Source organism: Myxine glutinosa, chromosome 6, assembly GCF_964187855.1.
Source record: "Myxine glutinosa chromosome 6, kmMyxGlut1.1, whole genome shotgun sequence".
In the NCBI taxonomy this organism is placed as follows: Eukaryota; Metazoa; Chordata; class Myxini; order Myxiniformes; family Myxinidae; genus Myxine; species Myxine glutinosa.
Window position 1 is genome coordinate 105165783 of NC_136266.1, and position 27531 is coordinate 105193313.

The window sequence follows — 27531 nt, forward strand, 5'->3', positions numbered from 1 at the left end:
TTGGGATTTTGAATGTGAGGGTTAGGGTTGGGGTTGGGTTAGGGATGGGATTGGGTTAGGGTTGGGATTTTGAATGTGAGGGTTAGGGATGGGGTTGGGTTAGGGATGGGGTTGGGTTGGGGATGGGGTTGGGTTAGGGATGGGGTTGGGTTAGGGATGGGGTTGGGTTAGGGATGGGGTTGGGTTGGGGATGGGGTTGGGTTAGGGATGGGGTTGGGTTAGGGATGGGTTGGGTTAGGGATGGGTTTGGGTTAGGGATGGGGTTGGGTTAGGGTTTGTATATTATTATGACTCACTCGCACATACACACACACACAAAAGTTAAGCCCCAACTAAAAAGTTGTGGGATTCTGTGTTTGGGGTTCACAGATTTAAAAACGTATCCCCATTATACACACACAAAAGTTAAGCCCCAACTAAAAAGTTGTGGGATTCTGTGTTTGGGGTTCACAGATTTAAAAACGTATCCCCATTATACACACACAAAAGTTAAGCCCCAACTAAAAAGTTGTGGGATTCTGTGTTTGGGGTTCACAGATTTAAAAACGTATCCCCATTATACACACACAAAAGTTAAGCCCCAACTAAAAAGTTGTGGGATTCTGTGTTTGGGGTTCACAGATTTAAAAACGTATCCCCATTACATTTTATTTATTTATTTATTATTTTCAAGGGTATTATCTGCTTACTTGTGTTTTTTGTAATTCTTGTGAGTAAAATGAACCCAAGATTTCTTCTCCATTTAAATCATATAATTTGTAGGTCCAAGGGACTGTATCCATTACATCAATGATTTTAAATAATTCACGAGTCCATTTTTGTGTATAACCTTTCTCAAAATGACTTTTCCATTTGTATATTCTTACAATATCACCAACTTTAAACTTGGGCTTTCTCAAATTAATCTCCTTTTCATATTCTAATTTTGTAAATGTTTCTGATGGTTTTGATTGTGTTGATGAATGAACTGTATTATTGTAATTATCTACAATATCCTGAATTAAATACACCCATTTTTGAGAACCGAGTTGTGTGAATTTTTTATATAATTTCTCTTTTAAAGTACGATTAAAACGCTCAATAACAACTGCCTTTCCTTCATTAAAGGTGCTGTATAATTTAATACCCTTCCCCTTAAGAAATTTCATGAATATTTTGTTATAGAACTCTGTTCCCTCATCAGTCCATAACTTCTTTGGTTTCCTTTTATCCCGATCAAATATTAGCTTAAAGGCTAACATTAAAGTATCACCCCTTTTATTTTTTAAAGGGACAACCCAGGCAAATCTACTCCTCAAATCAATAACGGTTAAAGCATACCTGTATCCCCTGTCATTATTCAATTCAATTAAATCAGCGGACCATATGTGGTCAGTGTATTTAGAATAAACCTTCCTTCTTTTAAACTTTGTGATTATAGGTTTGTGTAATTCTTCAGCCAAAAGCTCCTCAGTCTTGATGGCATCATTAGAGCCTAATAGTTTTTTGAGGAATAACCAAGACCAAGTTTCAATTTAGCATTTATCAAATTTCTCACAATAAACCTATCAACTTTCTCTCTCAACGTTGGATTTTGTATCAAAGACAAATTATACAACATTTCGCTGTCGGCTTTATGTTTTTCAGTCAACGTAGTGGTTTTCCCATAAGCAATATCATGCTTCATACACACTTCGTCAACCCTATTTGTAGGTTTAGACCAAGGTTTAGGATTGTCAGCCTCATCTAATCTTTTATCCAAGTTTGTTCCTGGACCACAGAAAGAATACCCTGGAAGGTGTAATTCCCCTGGAATTCCAGTTGTTGTAAATTTACTTCCTGACAGAAACTTTTGTATGTCTCCTCCTCTTTTAGGAGAGATGAATTGGCACTTTTTAGAGCCACATACTTGACATATTCCTTTTTGATAAACTCTATTATTTTTAGCTTTAACATAAGAGATATTTTTAGATTTAGTTTTCTTTTTACATTTGAGACAATAACTCATATTTATTTATCAGAAAAATTCCGACAGAGTATCAAAACCTTTTTGGTTTTCAACATATACATTTCAATCTTTATTTTTAAAACATAAAGAATCCTAAGGAATGCCTTCACTCTCTCCTCCATTTATTTACAAATAAAAACTAACTAAAGTCAATGACACCAACATCATCAATCACATAATCTTTTCCTTCTTCTTCTTCTTCTTCTTCACCACTTTCTCGTTTAAATCTCTGAAATTGAAGACATTGACGTTCTTATTTTTGAAACCATTATCTTCATAAGAGTTGTTAATTCTTTAATTTCCTCTTCGGTGCGTTGAGATTGATTTATTTGCTTTAATACACTCAATCTTTTATGAATCTCAGTGATTTCCATCTTTTTATATTTTTCCTCCCTCTCTCTTTGCTCCCTCTCCTCCTCCTCCATTTTCTCCCTCTCCTCCTTCTCCTTTTTCTCCCTTTTCTCCCTTTCCTCCTTCTCCCTTTTCTCCCTTTCCTCCTTCTCCTTTTTCTCCCTCTCCTCCTTCTCCTCCTTTTTCTCCCTCTCCTCCTTCTCCTCCCTCTCCCTTTCCTCCTTCTCCTTTTTCTCTCTTTCCTCCTTCTCTTCTTCAACTCCTTCCTCATCCCTTGCTACCCTTGAGTTTGAACCCCAAAGAATATTATACATATACTCATCTGGATTTTGAGATATTCTTGTATCTATAATTATTTTTCTCATAATAGGATACCAATAAGATTTGTTGACGATTTCTAAAAGAGTTTTATATTTCATAACTTTGAGAAGTTCATTTTTATTTAATATTTTAAACAAGTCTCTATTTGTGGGTTTAACAATATCAGTATAAGGCCAGTTTTTTATGACAAAATTCCCATGTATATGCTCCAAATCATAAGGTATGTAATACCGAGCACCCTTTTCTTGTAGGTATCCTTGAATACAAAAATTATAATTCTCTTGTAGTCTTCTTCCTGCCATTTATGTATCAGAAATATATGTGAGATTAATATTATGACAGGTAATACCACCCCATCTTCCCACTACCAAATCGGTTTGTATTCCTCGGCTTTCTATCCTTATCTCATTACCTTCCTTCTTTGTCATGCGAACCATCGCTATACTATCATATATTTTTATTTTCTTAAAATCACGTATTTGTTGTTTACTAATTGTACTTCCACATAAATCCTTATCTTCACCAAGTGGATAATATTCTTCTTTACGAGACTGATTTAAATCATGTAGGTCTTCTATGTTTATTGAAAAAGACCAATTATACCCTAAATCAGGCATATCATACCCCCATTTATTAATTCGCATATTAACTAAATGTCCTTCTTTATAAAATTTAATTGTAAGCAGGTAGTTAAATTCAATGAGGAAAGGTGTATGGTCAGTATAACCAGGTGTTGTGGTTGTAAATTTTACTTGTTTCACAAAACATGCTGTTTTCTTTAAAGATATATATTGTGATAAATCACTGAATCTAATCAAGTCATTCGCATCTGTAGGGTTTGGATAATTGATTAATTTATAAGTATTCTTCATATTAATATTTTTACTTACACTATATTTTTGTCGTTCAGCCTGTGCCTTTGTATAATAATTTGATAAATCAATATCCTGAGAGGATTTTCCAAAGATAGAACCATCTTTTCCAACATAGGTCATTTATATTAGATAAAAAATGATATCATAAAAATTTTCATTATTGTTGAGTTGAAATAATACATATAAACATAATTGGCCACAACATTTAGAATTAATTTCTTGAACTTGGAATGTTTGATAAACACCATTCTGTAAGAATTGTATTACTTCAACAGGTGGTGGCATACCATAACTATCAAAATAATATTTATCCTGACTATTATGAATACAAACCCAATGAGAACCATTCTGTGTGTCTAAATTCATAATAATATTCCTTGTATTCTTATTTATATGTGTTAATTCATCTCTCATACAAATAACCACATTATCAATTTTTAGTGTTTTACAATACTTAGCTAGTTCTATATTTGACGTTGTATTCTTTCCAAATTGTTTAAACCATTTATCCATTTATTTATGAGAAAGATACAATCCATTACCCCGTTTAGTTAGTTTAACACCCGCTTGAGCGATAGAGGAAAGCATATCTCCAACCAACAATCTAGCTTTATCAGGTAGACTTTCAAGTTTTTGAGCAAAATCTACAATTACACCACTTCCACTAATTTGTTTCTCCAACTCCTTGTTATGTCTTTCCAATTCTTTTTGAGCTTTTAGTTGTGCCTTCCTTTCGTTAGCAGTTTTTACCGCTGCTGAAATACCACCAGTCAATGCTCCCGCCGCACTTAAACCAGCAAATAAAGGAATTAGAAACGGGAGAAATCCTCCTCTTGACTCATCTATTGAATATTTCTTTAACATAGGTTTCGTCATTTTAATTTTAAGTGATCCAACATCATTTAGTGTTTTTACTTGTGTGTGTGTGAGTAAAACATCAATTCTTACAGCTCCTTTTCTTTGAATTGTATTAACATTAATAATACAAGGCTTTTGATTTTGAATACAAGATGTTAATTTATTAAGATTGATTTGATTAACATATACCCCAACCATTTATTTATGAGAAAAAACCTATGTGATATTAATCATAACACCATTATCTGTATTAATCTGTAATTCTGTTTCCTCCAAAAGCAAACAATATGCATTAACCTCTTCACTCTCCCCTCTTTCAATGTATAGAGAAGTATCCACTCGATTAGACTTTATAGTTTCCTTTTGAGAACTCAGGTCAATTGCGTAGATTGTATAAAGTTTTTGAAACGCAACCATATCCAAAATAGGATCATTATTACCATTACTTTCACACACCTTTTGGTAGGACTTGTAGGCTTCCGCATAATCATTTTTTTCCCAATCAATTTCCAATCTATCTCGCGGATAAAATGTGCCATCAAGAGAAACCCGAAGTTGTTTCACCTTAGCATTATCACTCAGCGCATTATTCTTATTAGTACCGTCCTCTCCATCTGGTTTTTTAAAAATGAGCCAGAGGTATCGTGGCTTTCCTTGAAGAACACCCAAATTCCAAGTGTAGGTAGTGTGTTCCAGTTTAACGTGTTGACATCTTCTTTTAAGGTATGATACATTTAGCGGTTTCTTTGAGTTAAGTCTTCTATTTAACATCTCTTCCGTTTTAAGATTAGGAGTATATTCACTGATATACCAACACAAATCATTAATAACAAATTTATTGTTGTCTCCAAAAGCATTTTCATCCCCAAAAAGCAACCTATTTACATTATCATTCCTTTGTAGTTGAAATCTAATTTTAAGACCATACAAAACTTTATCATAATCGCAAAATCCAAATATACCTTTAAGAGGTACTGCTACGGTAAAACTATTCACTGCTTTTGTTTCATCATTATACATTGACTTCCTTTGACTATAACCAGGGTCTGCGTTTGTACCCGTTGACATATCAGGAATAAAACCTTCAACAGCTCCCTTACCCATTCTATCACTAAACGAATATAGTGTAAATTTCATCATTTCAGATGTAGCAGAGACATAATCAACCGCTTCAACCTCTTGTGTTCCAATATACAGGCGGACACTGTCAAACATTTTCCAGAAGAAATCATTTACGAGTGTAGCATTAGTATTATTCGCAGCCTTAGTGAATTTAAATTTACACAGCAAGAAACTATCAGCTATATTCAAGTAAGTTTGTTGATTATTTATTTCAAAACTTTTTGTTCCGTTTGAATTCCAGTCTGTTCCTGTTATAGCATTTACCTTAAAATAGTCTTCCTTTTTAGTGGAGTTTGAAATGATAATCGTATCATCCAAATCATAGATACTATCAATCGCTTCCATACTTGTATTTATATAGCATTAAAATTGTTGAAACCCTGACCCAAGTATTTTAATGATTTTTTGTCGTTCTTGTGAAGATAGTTGAGTTTTACCTTTTTTTATTTCTTTGATTGCTTGTAATTTATGAGACTCCTTTTGAGCATCTTTTATACTCTTTATAGCACCCGCAACGGAGCCCACGGCAGAAGCAGTTGAACCAATTAGGTCTTTATGTTTAAGGATGGTTGAACCAATACCCATTAGAGTATCAATTATCCCATCTCCTTTATTTCGAAATTGATGACCTACACCTCGTTGTCTCTTAGGTTTATAGTATCCTCTACCCACATACCTTGTATAGTCTGGTGAAAGGAACATGCCCTCCCCTGTAATTATTTTATATTTTCCCAACTCGTGTTTTCTCACAATAACCATTATTTATTTATTGAAAAACTTCACGTAGGTGAATTCTGATGGATATAATTTCATCATTAAAGGATATCATACGATTATCTTGGTCGGTTATCCTAAAATTTACTCTGTATATGGTTTTTCCTGACACAGGTAAATAGACAAGATTTTTTGGTTCCATATTAAATTTATAACCAATCGGGGTTGAGTATGCACTGAATGAAAATATTGTATTTGTTCTTATTCCATCGTTATAAGCACCATCAATCAAATCACAATGAATTAATACTGAATTTATACCGGAGGATATTTGGATAACATTATCACTGTAAAACGTCCCGTTATTTTCAATCTTTTTTGAAGAGAAACCCAATAGCTCTCTAAACGAATTTTCAATCGTGAAATCAACTTTATAATTATTTTTAAGTTTAATAGTTGATTTTGAAGTGTGTTTTTGAATATCTATTACAATATTTTTTGGTTCATCACCTTTTTCTTTCATAAGGCGAGAGACTTCTGAAGATATTTGAGAAATCTCGTAAGCTCCAGGTGAAACAGTTATAGTTTTATATCCACTTCCTGGATTATAACTAAACTTGCTGTTTTTCTCTGTGATATTAAACAAGGTATTATAAGTTTCCATCGACAATAAAGATGCCTCATATGAGGTAAGGGGGTCAAGTTGTAGTGGGTAAGGGAATGAAGCTGTGTAATCGCTCGTTGTGAAATTAAAACTAAGAATTGTGCTTCTCATCTTATTTAATATCTAATAAAATATCTTTGTATTGACATTTATTAATTATTTTCATATTCATCAACTGATCTAAAATGGCTGAGGATTCATTAAAACAATTGTTGTTTCCAGCCTTCTTACTACCTAACAACAATAATAGCCTATTAACTAATTGTGATGGGTCATTTGGAAGAAAACTAACACCTGAACCAAGTTTACTTAAAGCATCAATAATATGTTTCTCCTTCTCATTCTTCTTACTTTTACCAGCAACAGAAACTCCATAATCAAGTGCATTTAACAACTCAATATATACCCTATCTTCCTCTCTTTCCATATCAAGTGGTTCCTCAAAATATTTTGAACCGCTGAATCCGGGGTTTGTTAGAAGAAACATTAATCTTGGAGTTAATTTAACATTTGGTTGAGTAGAACTCAAGAACATCAATTCATCATTAAATATCAATACCTTTTCTTCCACAAGATGAAACACTGCTGGTTCTTCTGTTGGAATGAGACCTGCTCTGGTTTTTGAACCCGCCGAATATTCATTGTTTTGAAGAGCTTCCACAACATAATTAGGGGGTTGATTTACCTGCTCAAGTTTCCGAAATAATCCCTCGTCATCATATTCTAATTCACCAAGTTCTTGTTTTGTTATCTGACTAAAATCTTTGAGCATTTGAAGTTTTTTCGGAGTAAATTCTACCGTGGGAACTGTAGGTGAGTGTTGAGTTTTCAAAAGTGGTTTAAAGAATTTCTCTTGTTTTCTTTCAAAGGCTTCTTCACCAGTTAGTTTCTGTCTCCGTTTCTTCTTTATCTCTTCCTGTTGTTTAACAACTTTTGAAACTAATTGTTGATGTTCCTTAAACTTTCTTTCTCTTTCTTCGGTATTCATTTTCTGTATTTATTTATTGAAAAATATCATTTAGTATCTCATCTTGTTTCACAACAATATATTTATATTTTCCAATCGTGTGTTTCATATAATTTTCAAATTCTTTTTTACTACATAACGTAGAGCAATTATCTCTCCAAAAATTATTTACATCTATTGAATTTAACTTAAATAAAATAAAAGTATTGGCATTGTTTCTTATTGAGCGTCGAGGGAGTTGAAAATATGATTGACTAAGATATATACAATTACAAGAAGAATGTCTCCCTCTTGTATAGTAGCTATCCATTACTGTTTGGTTTCTCTCATTAACACAATCATCAAAGATGACGAGGTTCTTTTTTGATTTATCTAAATCTTGAGGTGAAGGTATATCATCCGTATTATCACTGAGAATACAAGTTATGGGTTTCGATTTTGATTTCTGTGTATCACAAAATAATTGTATTATATCTTCAATATTATAATCATTCAGTTTGTTTTGAAGTTTAAATAAACCGATAATGTCTTCCTTTTTAAGACCTGCATTAAAACCCTGTGAGAGTAGTTGATACTCGGGTTGAAAACTTGACTTTGTAAAAATTATTAAATTATCATAATCTAAAAAATTAGGACCAAGGAGCATCTTTAAAAGTAAACAGGTTTTCCCACATCCGCTTGAACCAACTATTAGACATCTCAATGAATTTGGAATGTTTTTATGGTTATTAAACTTTATCTTATTTTCCCAAACGGGTAAAAAATCATTCATTTATATATTTGGAAAACAAGTCATCTAACTTTTTTTGAGCTATTTTAGAAACTCTATATTTTATCCTGAGTTCGGGTTTAATTTCAAAATAATTCATTATTTTATTTATATAGTATCTTGTATTAACATTTCCATTAAAATTATTTTGAATAATAAATATCATTAAACCCTTATACATTTCCTCAATACAAAGAGTCTCTTTCCTTGTAAGAAATGGTGTATTATCACCATAATGCTTAACATTCATCTCTCTTATTAATCTTGTAAAGTAATTCATTTTTGGTTCTAATTTAAAAGAGTTATATGTTTTTTTATATTTCTTATTATCATTAATTAGAATATAATCACAGAATAAACATTGTTTATATGAACCCTCATTATTAAGCCCTATTCTATCACAAGCTGGACAATTCTCTAATTTATCATATGGAGAGTCTGGAAATTCTAAATATCCTTCAGAACGTATCATATTTATATAGTAAATTTTTACTTAAACTAAACGCAAGTTTATTCATTAATAAATACAATGTTTCAAAGCACAAAAGACAAATTTCAATCAATCTCTACTTCGGTGGAAGATATAGAAAAATATGTCAAAGATGTTAAATTGAACAAAGATAAATATGGAAATTTTTGGGTAAAACCAGTTATGGAAAATAACATGAGCCCCTCTATTTCATTTAAAGGAAGAGCTCTAACTATACCTGGAAAGACATCCATTAAAGTAAATCTAACAAAAGTTTCTCCTCTACTCCTGGCAATTTATTCAAAGCTTGAAAAAGTGATTGACCACGATACTTTGAAAAAGAATGATAAGACCATTAATAATTCTAGAGGAGACATTTGTATTTTCTTTAATAATCCAAAGGGTGTAGATCTAAGTAAAATGAATGATGTTAATATTTCTGGTGAAATGTCATTTCGTTCTATGATAGTTAGAGATTATTTAAAGATAACTTTTGATATTAAAAATGTAGAGATTGAATCCGTTAATGAAAGAAAGTATATTGGTATAGATGGAAAGGTTTTTTCTGCTAATTAAATATGAGTCATTACAGCAGTGAAGATTTTACTATTTCATTGAACTCGGACGATAGTGATGATAGTATTTCATTGAACTCGGACGATGGTGATGATAGTATTTCATTGAACACAGATGATAGTTATGATACTAATAGTTTGTGCTCAAATGATAGTTATGAGAGTAGCTTTATTGATGACTCTGAGTATGATTCTGAGTATTCATGTGATAGTTATGACTTAGATGATTCTGAGTGAAAAAGTGTTTTAGTTTAAGCACAGCGATATATATAAAACGGAGCTGTAAAGCTCAAAAGTGTTTTATTTTAAGCACAGTGATATATATAAAACACCACGTTTTCTCACGCTATAAATATGGTTTATTGTGATACTTGCGAGAAGGAAGTAAAATATTATAAACAACATATTCTCACCGCAAAACATACATACAACATTTTAAACAAACTTTCCCCTCTTCCACCTGAAACAAAACACTGTTCTACATGTAATAAAAATATCCTCAAGAAAGGCTTCAAAATACATCTTAAAACAAATCTACATTTATCAAATTTTATCACAACTAAAAACTCTGATGGAGCATTCAAAGGACATATTAAAATAAGAGTCTTTAACTTCAAACCTCCTGAACCAGAGTCTATAGTTGATGCTGTAGAAATAGTTAAACCTGCTGTTCAAACGTTGATTGAAAAAACACTAAAGGAAATGAAACCACTTAAATTTTATATGGGAGTAAAATTAGAAATGACAAAGGATGAAGGAGTTATAGATGCACCATACATGAGAACTGAGCCACACTTTATATCTTCATATCAAGATTTTAAAACATCAGGAGTCTATGATGAACTTATTAAACAAGAGCAAGATGTGGATAATTCAATCGTAGGAAGTGGATTCAATATAGGAAAAATTATTTACATAGACATTCATATTCTTAAATCAGATCCTCTAAAAGCTTCTTCTTACATTGATTTACCCAGTGTTATCAAAAATAGAAAAGCAGTTATCAATATCAAAAATAAAGACAATAAATGTTTTCTCTGGTCTATTTTAGCACACTTACATCCTCCACATTTTCATGATGAAAGAGTATCTCATTATAAAAAATATGAGAATACATTAAATACGAAAGATCTAAAGTTTCCGATGACTTTAAATGATATTCCTAAATTTGAAAAGATGAATAATTTATCAGTTAATGTTTATGGTCTAACAGAAACAAACAACATTCAGGTTTTAAAGCTTTCTGACAATTGTAAACAAACTCATATTAATCTTCTATATTTTAATTCAGACGAAAATTCACATTATACATACATCAAAGATATTGCTAAATTAATAAAACCACAAGTCTGTAAGAGAACAAATAAAATATATATTTGTTTGCGTTGTCTTAACTTCTTCAATTCACAAGAAAGATTAGATAAACATTCAAATTATTGTGGCGAACATAAATCAACGGTAATCAATATGCCTAAAGAAGGCTCAAAGATCACATTCAAAGATGAAAATAAAAAGATCAAACATCCATTTGTTATATATGCTGATTTTGAAAGTATTTTAGAAAAAATTGATACTGCTTCTCCAGATCCAAAAGAATCATACACAAATAAATATCAAAAACATACTCCTTGTGGTTTTTGTTATTATATCAAATCATCCGTTGGTGATAAATATAACAAGTTAGAGATGTATAGAGGCTCAAATACCCCAGAGGAGTTTGTGAAACGACTAGAAAAAGACTGTGTTCGATTAACCAAGATAATGAGAGAAACCAATAAACCAATGTCCTTAACAAGTAAAGAAAAAAGGGAATTTATAAAAAACAATGTCTGTCATATTTGTGAGGAGAAAATTGGTAAAGGTCTAAAGGTTAGAGACCATTGTCATCTCACTGGTAAATATAGAGGTCTGGCTCATCAAAGTTGTAATATTAATTATCAACTCCCCTCTTTCATTCCTGTCTTTCTTCATAACAACGCTCATTATGATACACATCTATTTATCAAGGAACTCTCAAAGACTTCTGGAAGTATCTCAGCAATTCCAAACACGGATCAGAAATACATTTCATTCACAAAAACAATTCACACATCTCCTATTACTCATATCAGATTTCTTGATACATTTAAATTCATGGCAAGTCCATTGGTTAACTTGGTTCAAAATCTAAAAGAGTTTCCATGTCTTTCAGAGTATTTTTTAGATAAAGATTTTCTAACACAAAAGGGAATTTACCCCTATGACTATATGGACTCATTTGAGAGATTCAATGAAACACAACTTCCTTCAAAAGAAAATTTCTATAACAAATTAAACAACAGTAATATATCTGATAAAGATTATGTACACGCACAAAATGTTTGGGAAAAATATAACATCAGGAATCTTGGCGAGTATCACGATTTGTATCTCAAAACTGATGTGCTTTTATTGGCCGATGTATTTGAAGCCTTTAGATCTGTTTGTCGCACTGGATATGGATTGGATCCTGCTCACTACTACACAGCACCTGGATTGGCCTGGAGTGCGATGTTGAAAATGACAAAACAAGATTTGGATTTGATAACCGATGTTGATATGCTTTTGATGATTGAAAAGGCAAAAAGAGGTGGAATTTCACAAGTCTGCTCGAGTAGATACGCAAAAGCAAATAACAAATATCTTCCAAATTATGATCCAACGAAAGAGAGTTCTTACTTGATGTACTATGACGCAAACAACCTGTATGGCTGGGCAATGTCTCAGGCTCTTCCTTATGGAAAACTTAGATGGGTAAAGGAAAAAGACTACAAAAACGTTTTACAAGATGTATGTATCTCTACACAAAAAGAATTGGATGAAGAAAAAGTTGGTTATTATTTTGAAATTGATTTAAAATATCCAGAGGAACTCCATAACCTACACAAAGATCTCCCATTTGCTTGTGAGAAAGAAAGTCCAAAGAAAGAATGGTTGAGTGATTATCAACGATCGTTTGATATAGGTGAATCAACAGAAAAATTACTTACTACATTATATAACAAGAAAAATTATGTTCTACACCAAAGAAATTTGCGACAATATTTATCAAAAGGTCTAAGAGTAGAGAAGATCCATAGGGTTCTAAAGTTCAATCAAAGTCATTGGTTAAAGGGGTACATTGATTTTAATACACAAAGAAGAACAGAGTCAAAAACAGATTTTGAGAAAGACTTTTATAAATTGATGAATAATGCGGTCTTTGGTAAGACTATGGAGAATGTGAGGAAAAGACAAAATATCAGATTATCAACATCTTGGGAACAAGCATCAAAATTAATTAATAGACCGAGTTTTACTCGAGCTGAGGTCTTTACTGAGAACTTTTGTGCGATCCATTTGATTAAAGAGAGTATTGAAATGAACAAACCTATTTATATTGGGACAACAATTCTTGATTTATCAAAGTCATTAATGTATGATTACTTTTATAATAACTTGAGGAAGAAATATCAAAATGATGTTAATCTACTTTATATGGATACAGATAGTTTTATTTTGAAAATTAATACCAACGATGTTTATTCAGACATGAAAAGAGACATTAATATCTATGACACGAGTAATTACAGTCCAGAGAGTGAGTTGTTCTCTTCTAAAAATAAAAAGGTGATTGGAAAGTTCAAGGATGAATTAGGAGGAAATGTCATGAGTGAATTTGTGGGATTGAGGTCTAAGGCTTATGCTTATAAATACATTGTGAATAACGTTGAAAAAACTGATAAGAAATTAAAAGGTGTAAAGAAAAATGTCATTAAAGAAACAATAAACTTTAAGGATTATTATAACTGTTTAACAACAAAGAAAGAAGAGTTTAGAAAGATTAATGGAATAAGAAGTTATAAACATCAATTATATTCAGAAGAGGTGAATAAGAAAGCATTGGGGGCTTTTGATGATAAGAGGTTTATTTTAGAAAATGGAATTGATAGTCTCCCTTATGGTTATATAAGTATATAAGTGATAAGATATATATAAGTGATAAGATATATATAAGTGATAAGATATATATAAGTGATAAGATATACATAAGTGATAAGATATATATAAGTGATAAGTTAAAAAGGGGGGGTTGGGGATTTTAACGGGCTACCGCCGCCTTTTTTACTATTATATAAATGATAGAACCAAGTATCAACCAGACTAAAGAGTGGAGGTGTAATCAACCTTGGTATATAAATGGAAAACATAATGAATGTGAAAAATATCAAATAGGTATAATTGAAAAGGCAACTGGTAAAAAAATTCACAAAACAAATAAGAGAATTAATTTAAATACAGGTGAATTGGGTAAAAAAGATGGAAATATTTTTGAGTGGACGGAAAACTTTGATGGTTGTCAGGAAAATATATACTTTAATTTAAAAATGGTATGTGGCACTGGAGGTGCTCAAACAAGAACATTGAGGGAGGTTTACCATTTTATCTTAGCTCAGTTAAAATATCTTAATAAAGAACCAAACTCAATCATCTTTTTTGTTAATATATTAGATGGTGAAGAGAGTGGCAAGAGAATTAAATTATTTCCCACGCATAAACAAATATTTGTAGGGTCGTTGTTTGAGTGGGTTATATTCACCAGATGATATTAAGAGTAAAAGGTTAAAAGGTCCATAAGGTCAGAAGGATCACAGGTGTTTAAGTGGTCTAATGAATAAGGATAGCATGTCAAAAGGTTAGAAGGTTCGTAAAGAACAGGGTGAGAGAAATATAGGTGTTTAGGGTCAATGAGGGAGGGAAAGAATTAATATGGAAGTGAATGGGTCAAAGATTAATCTGCCAGATGATATGTAGAAGAAGGATGATAGGTCTATAAGAGAAAACAAATATTTGTAGTGTTTGAGTGGTCTAATGAACAACATTAAGGATAGGTACTACAGACAAAAGGTTCATAAAGATGAGGGTGGGAGAAATAGAGGTGTTTATGATTTTTGAAAAAGACAAGGGGGTAAATGACATTAGATAGGGATTTCCCATGTTAAACGGAGGTGTCCCAGAAGCAACATTATTACACTACTCTCAGCACTGGGTCCGGTTATTTAATCCTTCCTGAAACATTGGGAATCAGCACTGGGTCCGGCTATTTAATCCTTCCTGAAACATTGGGCCTCAGCACTGGGTCCGGCTATTTAATCCTTCCTGAAACATTGGGAATCAGCACTGGGTCCGGCTATTTAATCCTTCCTGAAACATTGGGAATCAGCACTGGGTCCGGCTATTTAATCCTTCCTGAAACATTGGGAATCAGCACTGGGTCCGGCTATTTAATCCTTCCTGAAACATTGGGCCTCAGCACTGGGTCCGGTTATGTAATCTTTCCTGAAACATTGGGCCTCAGCACTGGGTCCGGCTATTTAATCTTTCCTGAAACATTGGACCTCAGCACTGGGTCCGGCTATTTAATCCTTCCTGAAACATTGAGCCTCAGCACTGGGTCCGGTTATTTAATCCTTCCTGAAACATTGGGAATCAGCACTGGGTCCAGCTATTTAATCCTTCCTGAAACATTGGGCCTCAGCACTGGGTCCGGTTATTTAATCCTTCCTGAAACATTGGGCCTCAGCACTGGGTCCGGCTATTTAATCCTTCCTGAAACATTGGGAATCAGCACTGGGTCCAGCTATTTAATCCTTCCTGAAACATTGGGAATCAGCACTGGGTCCGGCTATTTAATCCTTCCTGAAACATTGAGCCTCAGCACTGGGTCCGGCTATTTAATCCTTCATGAAACATTGAGCCTCAGCACTGGGTCCGGTTATTTAATCCTTCCTGAAACATTGGGAATCAGCACTGGGTCCGGCTATTTAATCTTTCCTGAAACATTGGACCTCAGCACTGGGTCCGGCTATTTAAATTTAATCCTTCCTGAAACATTGGGCCTCAGCACTGGGTCCGGCTATTTAATCTTTCCTGAAACATTGGACCTCAGCACTGGGTCCGGCTATTTAAATTTAATCCTTCCTGAAACATTGGGCCTCAGCACTGGGTCCGGTTATTTAATCCTTCCTGAAACATTGGGAATCAGCACTGGGTCCGGTTATGTAATCTTTCCTGAAACATTGGACCTCAGCACTGAGTCCGGCTATTTAAATTTAATCCTTCCTGAAACATTGAGCCTCAGCACTGGGTCCGGTTATTTAATCCTTCCTGAACCATTGGACATGGAAAAGGTTTTGCCAAGATGGGTTTAAAGAATTTTGACTGCTGATCAGAGGGGAGTTCCACTTAATATCTCCAGGAAACGTATTGAGCTGTTTTGACTCAGGATGAGCCATGAGTTCACCAGTCATCCTGGGATGCAGAGTATGCAGTGAAAGTGTAAACATCACCTCAAGAGGTTCGGCAAGAAAGCATCAGCTGGAATGGTCATGGCCACGGTTTCCTGTGACACCGAAGAGGTGACTGTGATTTACTCTCCCAAAAGGCGAGTCGTCGATGGGGAGTACTATGCTGATGAACTGTGGTGCTTACGAGAAGCCATCAAGAATATGTGTCCAGAGAAGTTGAGTGTTGCTTTTCTAGGCCAATTCATTACAGTACAGCCCATGATGCAGCAACCCCAGTGCCCAACCATGCCTTTTGGATTGACAAACAGTGGCTCTTCAGACTCCGACCTTTTCCCCAAATTGAATCAAGATGATGATGATGATATCACAGTAGTCAAGAGGTTTCTGGACAGGTATGACAAGGTGTTTTACAAGACGAGCACAGCACAGATGCAACAGCGTTGGACCAATATGCTTTGAACTCAAGGGGACGTACATATGTTGAAAATTAAATAAACAATTTAAAGCAAATGAAGGAGTCTGAAGAAGCCAAATATGTTTTTCTATGTCAGGCTACTTCCAGAAAGCCTTTCGTAGGTATATTCTCTCGATAATGCCATTTATTCTGCCGGAATTTGGTTTAAAAAAAAGTTTCCGTACATGTCATGCCCCACCGTCGCAGGTGAATCAGTACTAAGCATTAATTATTTGGAAAGGAGGAGGTGGGAGTTATAATGTATTGTAGTTGTATTCTTACAGGTCCCAATGTCATCGTAGAGCACAATTAATAACATCTTACAACATAGTTAAATATGAGTGTCGTCCATAAAGTTGTCACCCCACTTTGTAACCTCTTAAATAAAAGTTCTTGTTGCATGTCCCATTATTCCTGATAAGTTGGGTAAATAAATAACTTTGTTTTGGTTCAGAAATTTATGACATTGAGGACGCTAAAGATGTGGCCATGGCAGAAAACCCTCAGTGTAGAAGATCATCCGAGCTCGTATTATATAAATTAATGGTGATGCATGATGCACAAGAAATTCACCAAGACATTTCACAGGGAAAATGAATCCACCTAGCTTTGGGGAAGACGTTTTGCATCCCCTGAAAAGGTTAACAGGGCCAAATCCACCTCGTTCAGCACGCTTCATGAGGATGTCATCCGTGCTAGGATCAGATTCAGAATGTTGGTTTGATCGTTGGATGAGGTGATTTAAAGAAGATGGCGCTCATGTAGAATATTGTAACATAAACAAGAAAGAGCAATCAGAGATTGCAGACCCTTGCCAGGACGTATTTTCAGTGGTTTTTTAAGGCTTTTGTGTTAAAACAAATATGGCGGCCGAACCACGTGACCAATGACGCCATCATTTGTTTTTTTTCTCCACAAATTTATCCCTGGATGAGTCTAGAAATTTCATCTTGATCGGAAGACGTTTTGTACTTGCCGAGTTATGACATCATAATGGAGACACCTATGACATCATTATTAACATATGTTATTCCACATGGAGAGTGAGCTCTTTTCAAATGAGCCATGTCTCAATTTTGTCTATGCAGTGCTTTTAGAGATATAGAGGTGCAATTTTTTTCGGTTTTTCCAAGATGGCGGCCGAACCACGTGGCCGATGACGTCATAATTATAATAAAAAAATTATACAGGTGGAGTTGCACCTATGATGAAAATCTCCTGTCAATAGGACCAACAGTTGCAGAGAAAATCATATTTATTCTGTGCGGACAAACAAACAGACAAAAAACAAACAAACAAACAAACAAGCCGACGTCATGCTGAGCACGATACTTGCAAAATCCGCCCCCCACCCCCAAGAAAAAAATTCCATTGATACAGCAAATTGACCATTTCATCAAGATTAAAATTGACAATCTTGATCAAAGCTCGGGTCAATAGAAAGAAAAGTGACGATTTTTCAGATGAAAAATGATGATTTTGTATGGTTGACCTTGAGTTGACCTTTGACCTTTTGACCTCAAAAATATTTAGTTTCCATATTTAGTGACTCAATGTGCAATTGCTGTTCAATTTTCAAGTCAATCGGATGAAAATTGAGGATTTAAAAAACTTGGCCTATGTTGACCTCAAAAATAGTTGGTGGTTGAACTCAGTGACCATATATGTAAATCCTCTTAGAATTTCAAGGCAATCAAATGAAAATTCGTGTTTTTAGAAATTTGGCCTATGTTAACCTTTTGGCCGATATTCACCTAAAATATAATTTGTGGTTGAATTCAGTGACCAGATATGCAAGTCATCTTCAAATTTCAAGTCAATCGGATGAAAATTGAGGATTTTAGAAATTAGGCCTATGTTGACCTTTTGGCCTACGTTGACCTCAAATATACTTGGTGGTTAAATTCAGTGACCAGATATGCAAGTCCTCTTCAAATTTCAAGTCAATCGGATGAAAAATGAGGACTTTAGAAATTTGGCAAAGTTTGTGACCTTTGGCCTATGTTGACCTTTTGACCCCAAAAACAATAGGCTTCTCAATTGGGACGACCTATACAACTTGGTGAAGTTTCGTGACGATCGGTTTCGAATTGTGACCTGTCGGCCGGTGACAAAAAACAGACAAACAGACAAACAGACAGACAGACAGAACCACAAACGTAACCGACCAATATACTTGAAAAATCTTCGATTTTGCAAGTAACAAACGGACTCAAATCAAATACCCTGTCCTCTGGCGAGGGTAATAAGGTTTGTCAGTTATACTATTGGGGCTAGCAAGATGGCTTAGAGGTGCGAAATACACTTGCCTCGAAGCTGCCTTACCTGGGTTTGAATCCCGACCCAGCTATAAACCATCATCCCAGTGTTTTATCAACATGTGTGTGCTGTCCCTCATGTGGACGTTAAGCTGAGCGTCTGGTATGCTGAAACTACTTGGTGGACTTCAAAAATCCCAGTGTCCTTTGCAAAGAGTAGGCGAGCTATCACCGGCACCCTGGCAAATTCCTGCCTTGACTTCCTGTGTCAGAGTGGTTATCCAGGACGCTCGGACGAGCCAAAGAAACTGCTTTGGCAGCACCGATGCTCTGTTTAGAGCATGTTCATGATGGTGTTACACTATTCCTATTTAATATACAAGTAAAGTGACGTAACTTTTGGGATGACTCATGTAACATGATTTTTGTAATTAAATATGATTAAATTTTTTGCAACATTCATTCATGTAACATGATTGTTTTTTGAAAGTTATTTGAGCCTCTTTCTTAACTCCCTTCACTTCCATTTATGTCACTGCTGCTTTCCTTCTCTTAGAATTTACTCCCTCCGCTTGCCTCCTCTTCTTACACTTCCCTCCTCTTCTTACATTTCCCTCCTCTTCTTACACTTCCCTCCCTCTACTGGCCTCATCTTCTTACACTTCCCTCCCTCTACTTGCCTCCTCTTCTTACACTTCCCTCCCTCTACTTGCCTCCTCTTCTTACACTTCCCTCCCTCTACTGGCCTCATCTTCTTACACTTCCCTCCCTCTACTTGCCTCCTCTTCTTACACTTCCCTCCCTCTACTTGCCTCCTCTTCTTACACTTCCCTCCCACTACTTGCCTCCTCTTCTTACACTTGCCTCCCTCTACTTGCCTCCTCTTCCTACACTTGCCTCCCTCTACTTGCCTCCTCTTCCTACACTTCCCTCCCTCTACTTGCCTCCTCTTCTTACACTTCCCTCCCTCTACTCGCCTCCTCTGCTTACACTTCCCTCCCTCTACTCGCCTCCTCTGCTTACACTTCCCTCCCTCTACTCGCCTCCTCTGCTTACACTTGCCTCCCTCTACTGGCCACATGGCACCCCATGTTCTTGTTAGTTTCCTTGCAAGATCTGTGTGTCTTTGTCCATGTCACTCCGTGCCCAAATAGTCCTCGTCAAGAGTCTTGTACTTTAAAGCTGATTTCCTTCTTGCTGATGCCTAAATGCAGAAATCCAGTACATGACCAAATATGAAGGTTAACGTGCTGGCTTCACCACTGCCCCTTGGGGTTATTATTGTTTACCTTTTTTGGAGAGATCTCTCTCCCACTATTTCTCTTTTCTAACTCTTTTTTTAACTGAGCAATCCTTTAACTTTAACTGAGCACTGCCTGTTCAACCCCCAGAGTCTCCGCTGTGGGTCCACAGGCGTGGTGACGCTCCTTCGTGGGAAGACTCTGCATGTTGCCTGGCTTGGTGACTCACAGGTGACATTAGTACGCTGTGGAATCGCTGTGGAACTTATGATGCCTCACAAGCCTGACCGTGAGGTGAGATTGTGAAATTCCTTTCGATTTTATTCTTTTCCACTCCCAAGATGAGACATTTGTTGTGACCAGAGCTCGTGATTTTCCGTGTTCATGGAAAACAGACAGAATTCATGGAAATAGTGACTTTAAACGGAAAACGGAATCTGACACACACACAAAAATAATTTAGTGAATTAGAAAGAAAGTCGTTGCAGTATTAGGCCGGATTACTAAAATATTCACCACATTGTTTGAATTTGTATTTGATTCTCCACAGATTTAATTCCCACTGTGTAATATTTTTTAAATTCCGTTTTCTCTTCTGAAAGTCATTGTAGTGTCCTTTTGTTTATCCCGTGTACCCTGCCCCAGCCCTCTCCCTTCCACAGATCTCCCGATGTCCCTGCTCTCGACTATTGTGCCTCCCTCTAGAGTCTCTTTCCCCTCTTGTTTCTCTCTCTTTATTATGTTTCATGTCTGTTTCTGTGTTTTATGTGTTTGCTCTTACACGAGCCTAGACATTGTATACAAATATATAAATATATATTAAGAGAAGTAGCAAAAAAAAATTACACTCCATTTCAATGCACAAGGAATACCGTCTGTTGTTGTTGTTGTTGTTGTTGTTGTTGTGTAGCCCCTGGCAGTTCTCTCGAACAAGCCTGTGCTGAAGACATCCGATCAATCTCCCAGGAGCGACCCAGAGATCTCCCACATCCAGGATGGTGTACCCCGCCTTCAATAATTTAGGGACATGATGGAGTTAGAGAGAAAGAGACAGAGACAAGAGGGAAAGGGCTGGTCCAAGGGGACAGATCGGCACTCTGACTGTGACCGCACGTTGCCCTGACGAATCTGGGCAGCAGGGTAGAATGGGGAAGATTTTGCCCCCGACTTGCGTTGGAGGGTACAACCACTATGAGGACACGTCCCCGATAGTTGTTGGAATACAGTCTGTAGTATCTATACCCAGAGCACGATCGAGTCCATGCTTCGCTCACATCAATTGCAGGTGCTTCGGATGAGCGTCGCTGTGAACGTCGATCTCGATTGCTGGAAGGCACTAGAAATCATCTAATTCTGCAAAGCCTAGACAAAGTGAAATTTGATTTGAAAGTCGCCCCACTTTGTTGAAAATTCGGTATAAATATTCTTTCAAAATATGATCGCCAGTGCAAACAAAATGTCAGTCATCATATGGGCATGCGTGCATCTTTGGAAAAAAACTATATATTTTTATGGTGAACAATTGTCGAAATACAGATGAGGTTGCCAAGAATAATTATCAACGAGAACAAACGTTACGCCTAGGTCCCCCGTCGGTGAAGTGATGCGAGTTGACAAAGTGGCAGACGCAAGGCGGCCATCTTGGATTTTGACGTGGCGACCCAATTTTCAATAGCGTTCTCCCTCATGCGTCGATACACCCACACACCAGATTAGAAGTCAGTAGTTCGTTTATTTTTCAAGATATTTCGCTCACAAGGTTCAGACACATACAGTCACGTGAAAAAGTAAGTACACCCCATGTAAAGTTTTGACTTTTTCAACATATTTCAACATACAGCTATTTGATCTTCATTTCAACAATATTGATAGATAAAGGTGATATAATATAACAAACATCATGAAACATTTACATTTTGTAGTCCATTGTATAATTTAAATAAACATAAATGCAAATTTCGCATGTGGAAAAAGTAAGTACACCCCTACATTTATCACTACTTCAAATACCTAAAATTAGAATCAGGTGCACCAGCTCAGGTGCAAATGATTAGAACATGGTTGGAGAGGATCTTGGAGGAACCTGTCTTATTTAAACCTCAGACATTTAGTTTGGTTTGCTCTTTGTTGTTGAAGTGTGCGGCGTCACCATGTGCAGATCAAAAGAGCTCTCTGAGGCCTTCAGAAAGAAGGTTATAGATACCTACGAGTCTGGGAAAGGATTTAAAAAGACCTCCAAACAATTTGAAATCAATCATTCGACTGTCCGGAAGATCATCTGCATGTGGAGATGATTCCAAACAACTGCCAACTTGTTCAGGTCAAGCAGCCCCAACAAGTTCAGCCCGACAGCAGACCGTAAGATGCTAAAAGAAGTCTCTAAGAACCCCAAAATGTCATCACGGGACCTCCAGGTAGCTCTTGCCACTGTTGATGTCAAAGTGCACGAGTCTACCATTAGAAAGAGGCTGCACAAATTTGATCTACATGGGAGGTTTGCCAGGAGGAAACCTTTGCTGTCCAGAAAGAACATCAGGGCAAGACTAAAGTTTGCCATTGAGCACCGAGGCAAAGACCAGCACTTCTGGAACAATGTGCTCTGGACAGATGAGTCAAAGGTAGAGTTATTTGGCCACAGTACCAGAAGACATGTTTGGCGAAAACCAAAGACAGCATTTGACCACAAGAACCTGATACCAACTGTAAAGCATGGTGGTGGAAATATTATGGTTTGGGGCAGCTTTGCTGCATCAGGGCCTGGGCAGCTCACCATCATAAAATCCACGATGAATTCTTCATTGTACCAGAGGGTGCTTGAGGATAATGTGAGGCCATCTGTCGGAGTGTTGAAGCTCCACCGAAGGTGGATCTTGCAACATGACAATGACCCTAAACATACCAGTAAATCCAGCAAGGAATGGCTGAAAAGAAAGAAATGGAGGGTTCTGGAATTGCCGAGTCAAAGCCCGGATCTAAATTCCATCGAGATGTTGTGGGGGGATTTGAAACGAGCTGTGCATGCAAGAAACCCCTCAAACATCGCACAGCTGAAAGAATTCTGCACAGAGGAGTGGGCAAAAATTTCTCCCAGTCGATATCAGAGACTGGTAGACAGTTATAAGAAAGGCCTACTTGAGGTTGTTTCTGCCAAAGGGGGCAATACCACCTATTAGAGCCAAGGGTGTACTTACTTTTTCCACATGCGAAATTTGCATTTATGTTTATTTAAATTATACATTGGACTACAAAATGTAAATGATTCATGATATTTGTTATGTCATATTGAAGGAGTCCGGACTCCAGCAGAATACGGATAAAAGGATGGCAAGGCACAAACTCGTCCGAGAAGATGTTTATTCGTAAAACCAACTCGGGAACACTAAAAAGCCCGTTTATCGGGCTGCCTTATAAAGCAAAATCAGAAACCGAAACCGAAACCGAAAGCCACGCCTCTCAAGCGAGGCGTGCTTCGGTGGTGACGTGATCCACAGGTGTAGCTCATTATACCCGCACGCGCGGCACGCTTTGGCGGTCACGTGACCAGCCACTCTGGCGCCGTGGATCCCCGCCGGTGACGTCACCGGCTGGAGCAAGGAGATTCTGATGCCGGTCTTGCTTGGGGGACCCATGGGTCGCTACACACGCCCCCCCAGAATGGACTTGGTCCAGGGAGGTCAACCTGAGGGGGGTCCGGATGACCCGACCGAAACGACCCCTGGCCGGTCACGGCGGTGGGGGGGGGGGGGGGGGTCCGGTGTGGTGGTGGATGGTCGGACGGAGGGTGTAGTGCACGGGGGGCGGCCGCGCCGCGGTGGCAGAGCCTACCGTGGCGGCTGGCCGACGTCCATGTGGGCCGGTTTGAGGCGGTCCAGCGAGATCCGGTCCGCCCGGCCGCCGATGCTGACGATGAAGGACTTGTTGTCCCGGCGTAGGACCCGGAAGGGTCCGTCGTAAGGTGGCCGGAGCGGCCCCCGGTGCGCACAAAGACGTACTCCGCCGTGCGGAGTGCTGGGGGGACGTAGGAGTGGGGGTCGCCGTGGCAGGACGTTGGCACTGGGGCGAAACGTTGGGCGGCCTCCTGGAAGTCCGTGCGCTGGCGCGCGGCGGACGAGGGGCTGGTGGCGTCGGGCACGAACTCGCCCGGGACGCGGAGAGTCTGGCCGTACACCAGCTCGGCGGTGGACGCCTGGAGGTCCTCCTTGGGGGCCGTGTGGAGGCCCAAAAGGACCCACGGGAGCCGGTCGGCCCACCCGTCGTCCTGGAGGCCAGCCATGAGTGCGGCCTTCATGGAGCAGTGAAACCGCTCACACAACCTGTTGGCTTGGGGGTGGTAGGCCGTGGTGCGGTGCAGAGTGACTCCCAACGAGCGGGCGACCGCGCCCCAAAGTTCGGATGTGAACTGTGGGCCGCGGTCGGACGAGATGTCCGCCGGTGCGCCGAAGCGCGTGACCCAGGTGGCGATGAACGCCTGCGCCACGTCGGCGGTGGTGGTGGAGGTGAGGGGCACGGCCTCCGGCCACCTGGTGGTCCTGTCCACCATGGTGAGCAGGTGGGTGAACCCCCGCGATGGGGGCAGGGGACCCACCAGGTCCACGTGGACGTGGTCGAAACGCCGCTCGGGCACGGTGAAAGGAGCCAACGGAGCCAGGGTGTGACGGTGGACCTTGGCCCGCTGGCAGGCTGTGCAGGCGTTGGCCCAGTCGCGGACGTCTCGTCGCAACCCGTGCCAGACGAAGCGTGCCGACACCAGCTTCTGGGACGCCTTCCGGCCTGGGTGCGAGAGGTCGTGGAGGGAAGCGAAAATGCGGCGCCGCCAGGAGACCGGCACGACGGGGCGCGGTCGGCCTTGGGAGACGTCGCAAAGCAGGACCGTGCCCACGAAGGGGACGTCAGCCAAGCGGAGGCCCGTGTCTGCCACACTGAGCGCCTGCACCGTGCTGTGGGTGGCCTGGTCCGTCGCCATCAGGGCGAAATCCACGCCGAGGTGGATGGCGTTGGCGCCGGCCCGAGAAAGGCAGTCGGCCACGGTGTTGTCTTTCCCGGCGACGTGCCGCATGTCCGTGGTGTATTCCGACACGGTGGAGAGGTGGCGCTGCTGGCGGGCCGACCACGGCTCCGTGACCTTGGCCATTGCGAAAATCAATGGCTTGTGGTCGACAAAGGCCGTGAATGGGCGGCCCTCCAGGAGGTGGCGAAAATGGTGGACAGCCAGCTACAGCCCGAGGAGCTCGCGGTCGAACGTGCTGTACTTCAGCTCGTTGGGCAGGAGTTACCGGCTGAAGAACGCGAGCGGCTGCCAGGCCCCGTTCACCCATTGTTCATGGACCGCACCCACGGCGTAGTCGGAGGCGTCCGTGGTGAGGGCGATGGGGGCATGGGGTACCGGGTGGGCCAGCAGCGTGGCGTTGGCGAGGGCCCGTTTCGCACCGGCAAAAGCCGCGTCCATGTCCGTGGACCAGACGACGTCGTGCTTCGCCGGCTGGCCGCGGAGGGCGGCGTACAAGGGCCGCATGAGTTGCGCCGCTCGGGGCACGAAACGGTGGTAGAAGTTCACCATCCCGAGGAACTCCTGCAGCGCCTTGACAGAGCGGGGGCGCGGGAAAGCGGCGATGGCCTCGACTTTGGCCGGCAGCAGCACAGCGCCGCTCCGGGTGATGCGGTGGCCGAAAAAGTCGATCGTCGCCGCACCAAAGTGAGATTTCGCCGGGTTGACAATCAAGCCGTGCTCGCTGAGGCGGCCGAAGAGCGTCCGGAGGTGGAGGAGATGCTCGGCTCTGGACGTGCTGGCGACGAGGATGTCGTCCAGGAAGGTGAAGAGGAACGGCAGGTCGCGCAGCACGCCATCCATCAGGCGCTGGAACGCCTACGCCGCGTTTTTGAGGCCGAAGGGCATCCGGAGGAACTCGAAGAGGCCGAAAGGTGTGATCACGGCCATCTTCGGGATGTCGGCCGGGCGGACGGGCACCTGGTGGTACCCCCGAATCAGGTCCACTTTAGAAAAAATGGTCCGCCCCGCCAACCGGGCGGAAAAATCCTGGATGTGCGGGACGGGGTACCTGTCGGGGGTAGTGGCGTCGTTGAGGCGGCGGTAGTCGCCACATGGCCGCCATCCGCCCCCCGGCTTCGGGACGATGTGCAACGGCGAGGCCCAGGCGCTGCCGGAGCGCCGTACGATGCCGAGGCACTCCAGCGCCATGAACTCGGCCTTGGCGACGGCGAGTTTGGCGGGGTCGAGACGGCGAGCCCGGGCGTACACCGGCGGGCCCGTAGTGGGGATGTGATGCTCGATGCCATGCCTCACCGCGATGGCCGAAAACGTCGGCCGCGTGAGGGCCGGGAACTCTGCGAGGAGACTTGCGAAGTCGTCCGCCAATGGGAGGGCGCAGGAAAACTCGGTGGGTGCGGCCCGGCTCAAGACGCACGCCAGGGAGCTGAAAGTCTCGGCGTTGACGAGACGCCGGCGTTTCATGTCTACCAGCAGCCCGTGGGCGCACAAGAAATCGGCCCCGAGCAAAGCCATGGGGATGTCCGCCGTCACGAACTCCCAGTGAAAGAGCTGGCTGCCGAAGCGGAGGGCAACGGTGCGTGGGCCGAAAGTGCGGATGGCGGAGCCGTTGGCCGCGACCAATGGGGGGCCGCAGACGGCGGCCCGCCTGTCCTCCGCCAAAGCGGGAATGACGCTCAGCTGGGCGCCGGTGTCGCAGAGGAAGCGCCGCCCCGAGGCTCGGTCCGCGATGAACAGCAGGTTTCCGGAACGGCCGGCGTTCATTGCTGGGAGGGAACGCCGGCTCGGCCGTTTCCCGACTTGCCGAACGTGCACGGGGGTCGGCATGATTGGGCCTGCCGCCCGAACCTGGCGTGGAAATAGCACCAGGCCGGGTCCGGCGGGGGCTCCGGTGGACGCGTCGGGACCGGGCGACGCGGCGTCGCCGCTGCCAATCGTGGCGGCCCGGCGGTCTCCGGGAAGGAGACTGCGTCGCGGGCGTCGGGCGGGTGGGCGGGTGGGCGGGAAGGCTCCCGGCCGCCACCCCGACGAGCTGGCTCGCCGCTCCGGCAAGCTGGCTTGCCGAAGCGATCTTGTCGGCCTCCTTGGCGAGGTCGCGGGGGTTTACGATGGTCGTACCTGCCAGGGCGACCCGTACCGGGGCCGGGAGCTGGCGAAGAAAGAGCTCCTGAAACAGGAAATCCGAGGGGTGCTCACCGAGCAACGCGAGCATGTAGTCCATGCGCTCGGACGGGCGCGTATCGCCGAGCTCCGGTAGGTCGAGCAGGCGTCGTGCGCGCTCAGCCGGGGAAAGGGCGAACGCGCCCAGCAGAAGTGCCTTGATGGCGTCGTACTTGCCGTCAGCGGGCAGGTACTGGAGGAAGCTCAGGCAGCGGGTGGCGGTCGCGGAGCCGAGCGCGGCGACCACGTAATGGTAGCGGGTGGCGTCCTCCGTGATGCCATGCAGGGCGAACTGGGAGTCCGCCTGCGCGAACCAGACGGCGGCATGTGCTTCCCAGAAGGTGGGCAGCTTGAGGGACACTGCGGTGTCCATTGCCGTGTTGCAAATTCGGGGTCACCAGTGAAGGAGTCCGGACTCCAGCAGAATACGGATAAA

The 27531-nt window shown here is 40.8% G+C and overlaps 1 protein-coding gene across 1 annotated transcript in view; it reads left to right on the plus strand.

The window, feature by feature from the left end:
- The window catches only part of PPM1E (protein phosphatase, Mg2+/Mn2+ dependent 1E), a 77576-nt gene that overhangs the window by 26750 nt on the left and 23295 nt on the right, over window positions 1-27531 (plus strand). The window contains exon 5 of the mRNA XM_068102242.2: window positions 20081-20224. Within this exon, the coding sequence (XP_067958343.1) occupies window positions 20081-20224 (144 nt within the window). The remainder of the gene's footprint in view (window positions 1-20080; window positions 20225-27531) is intronic.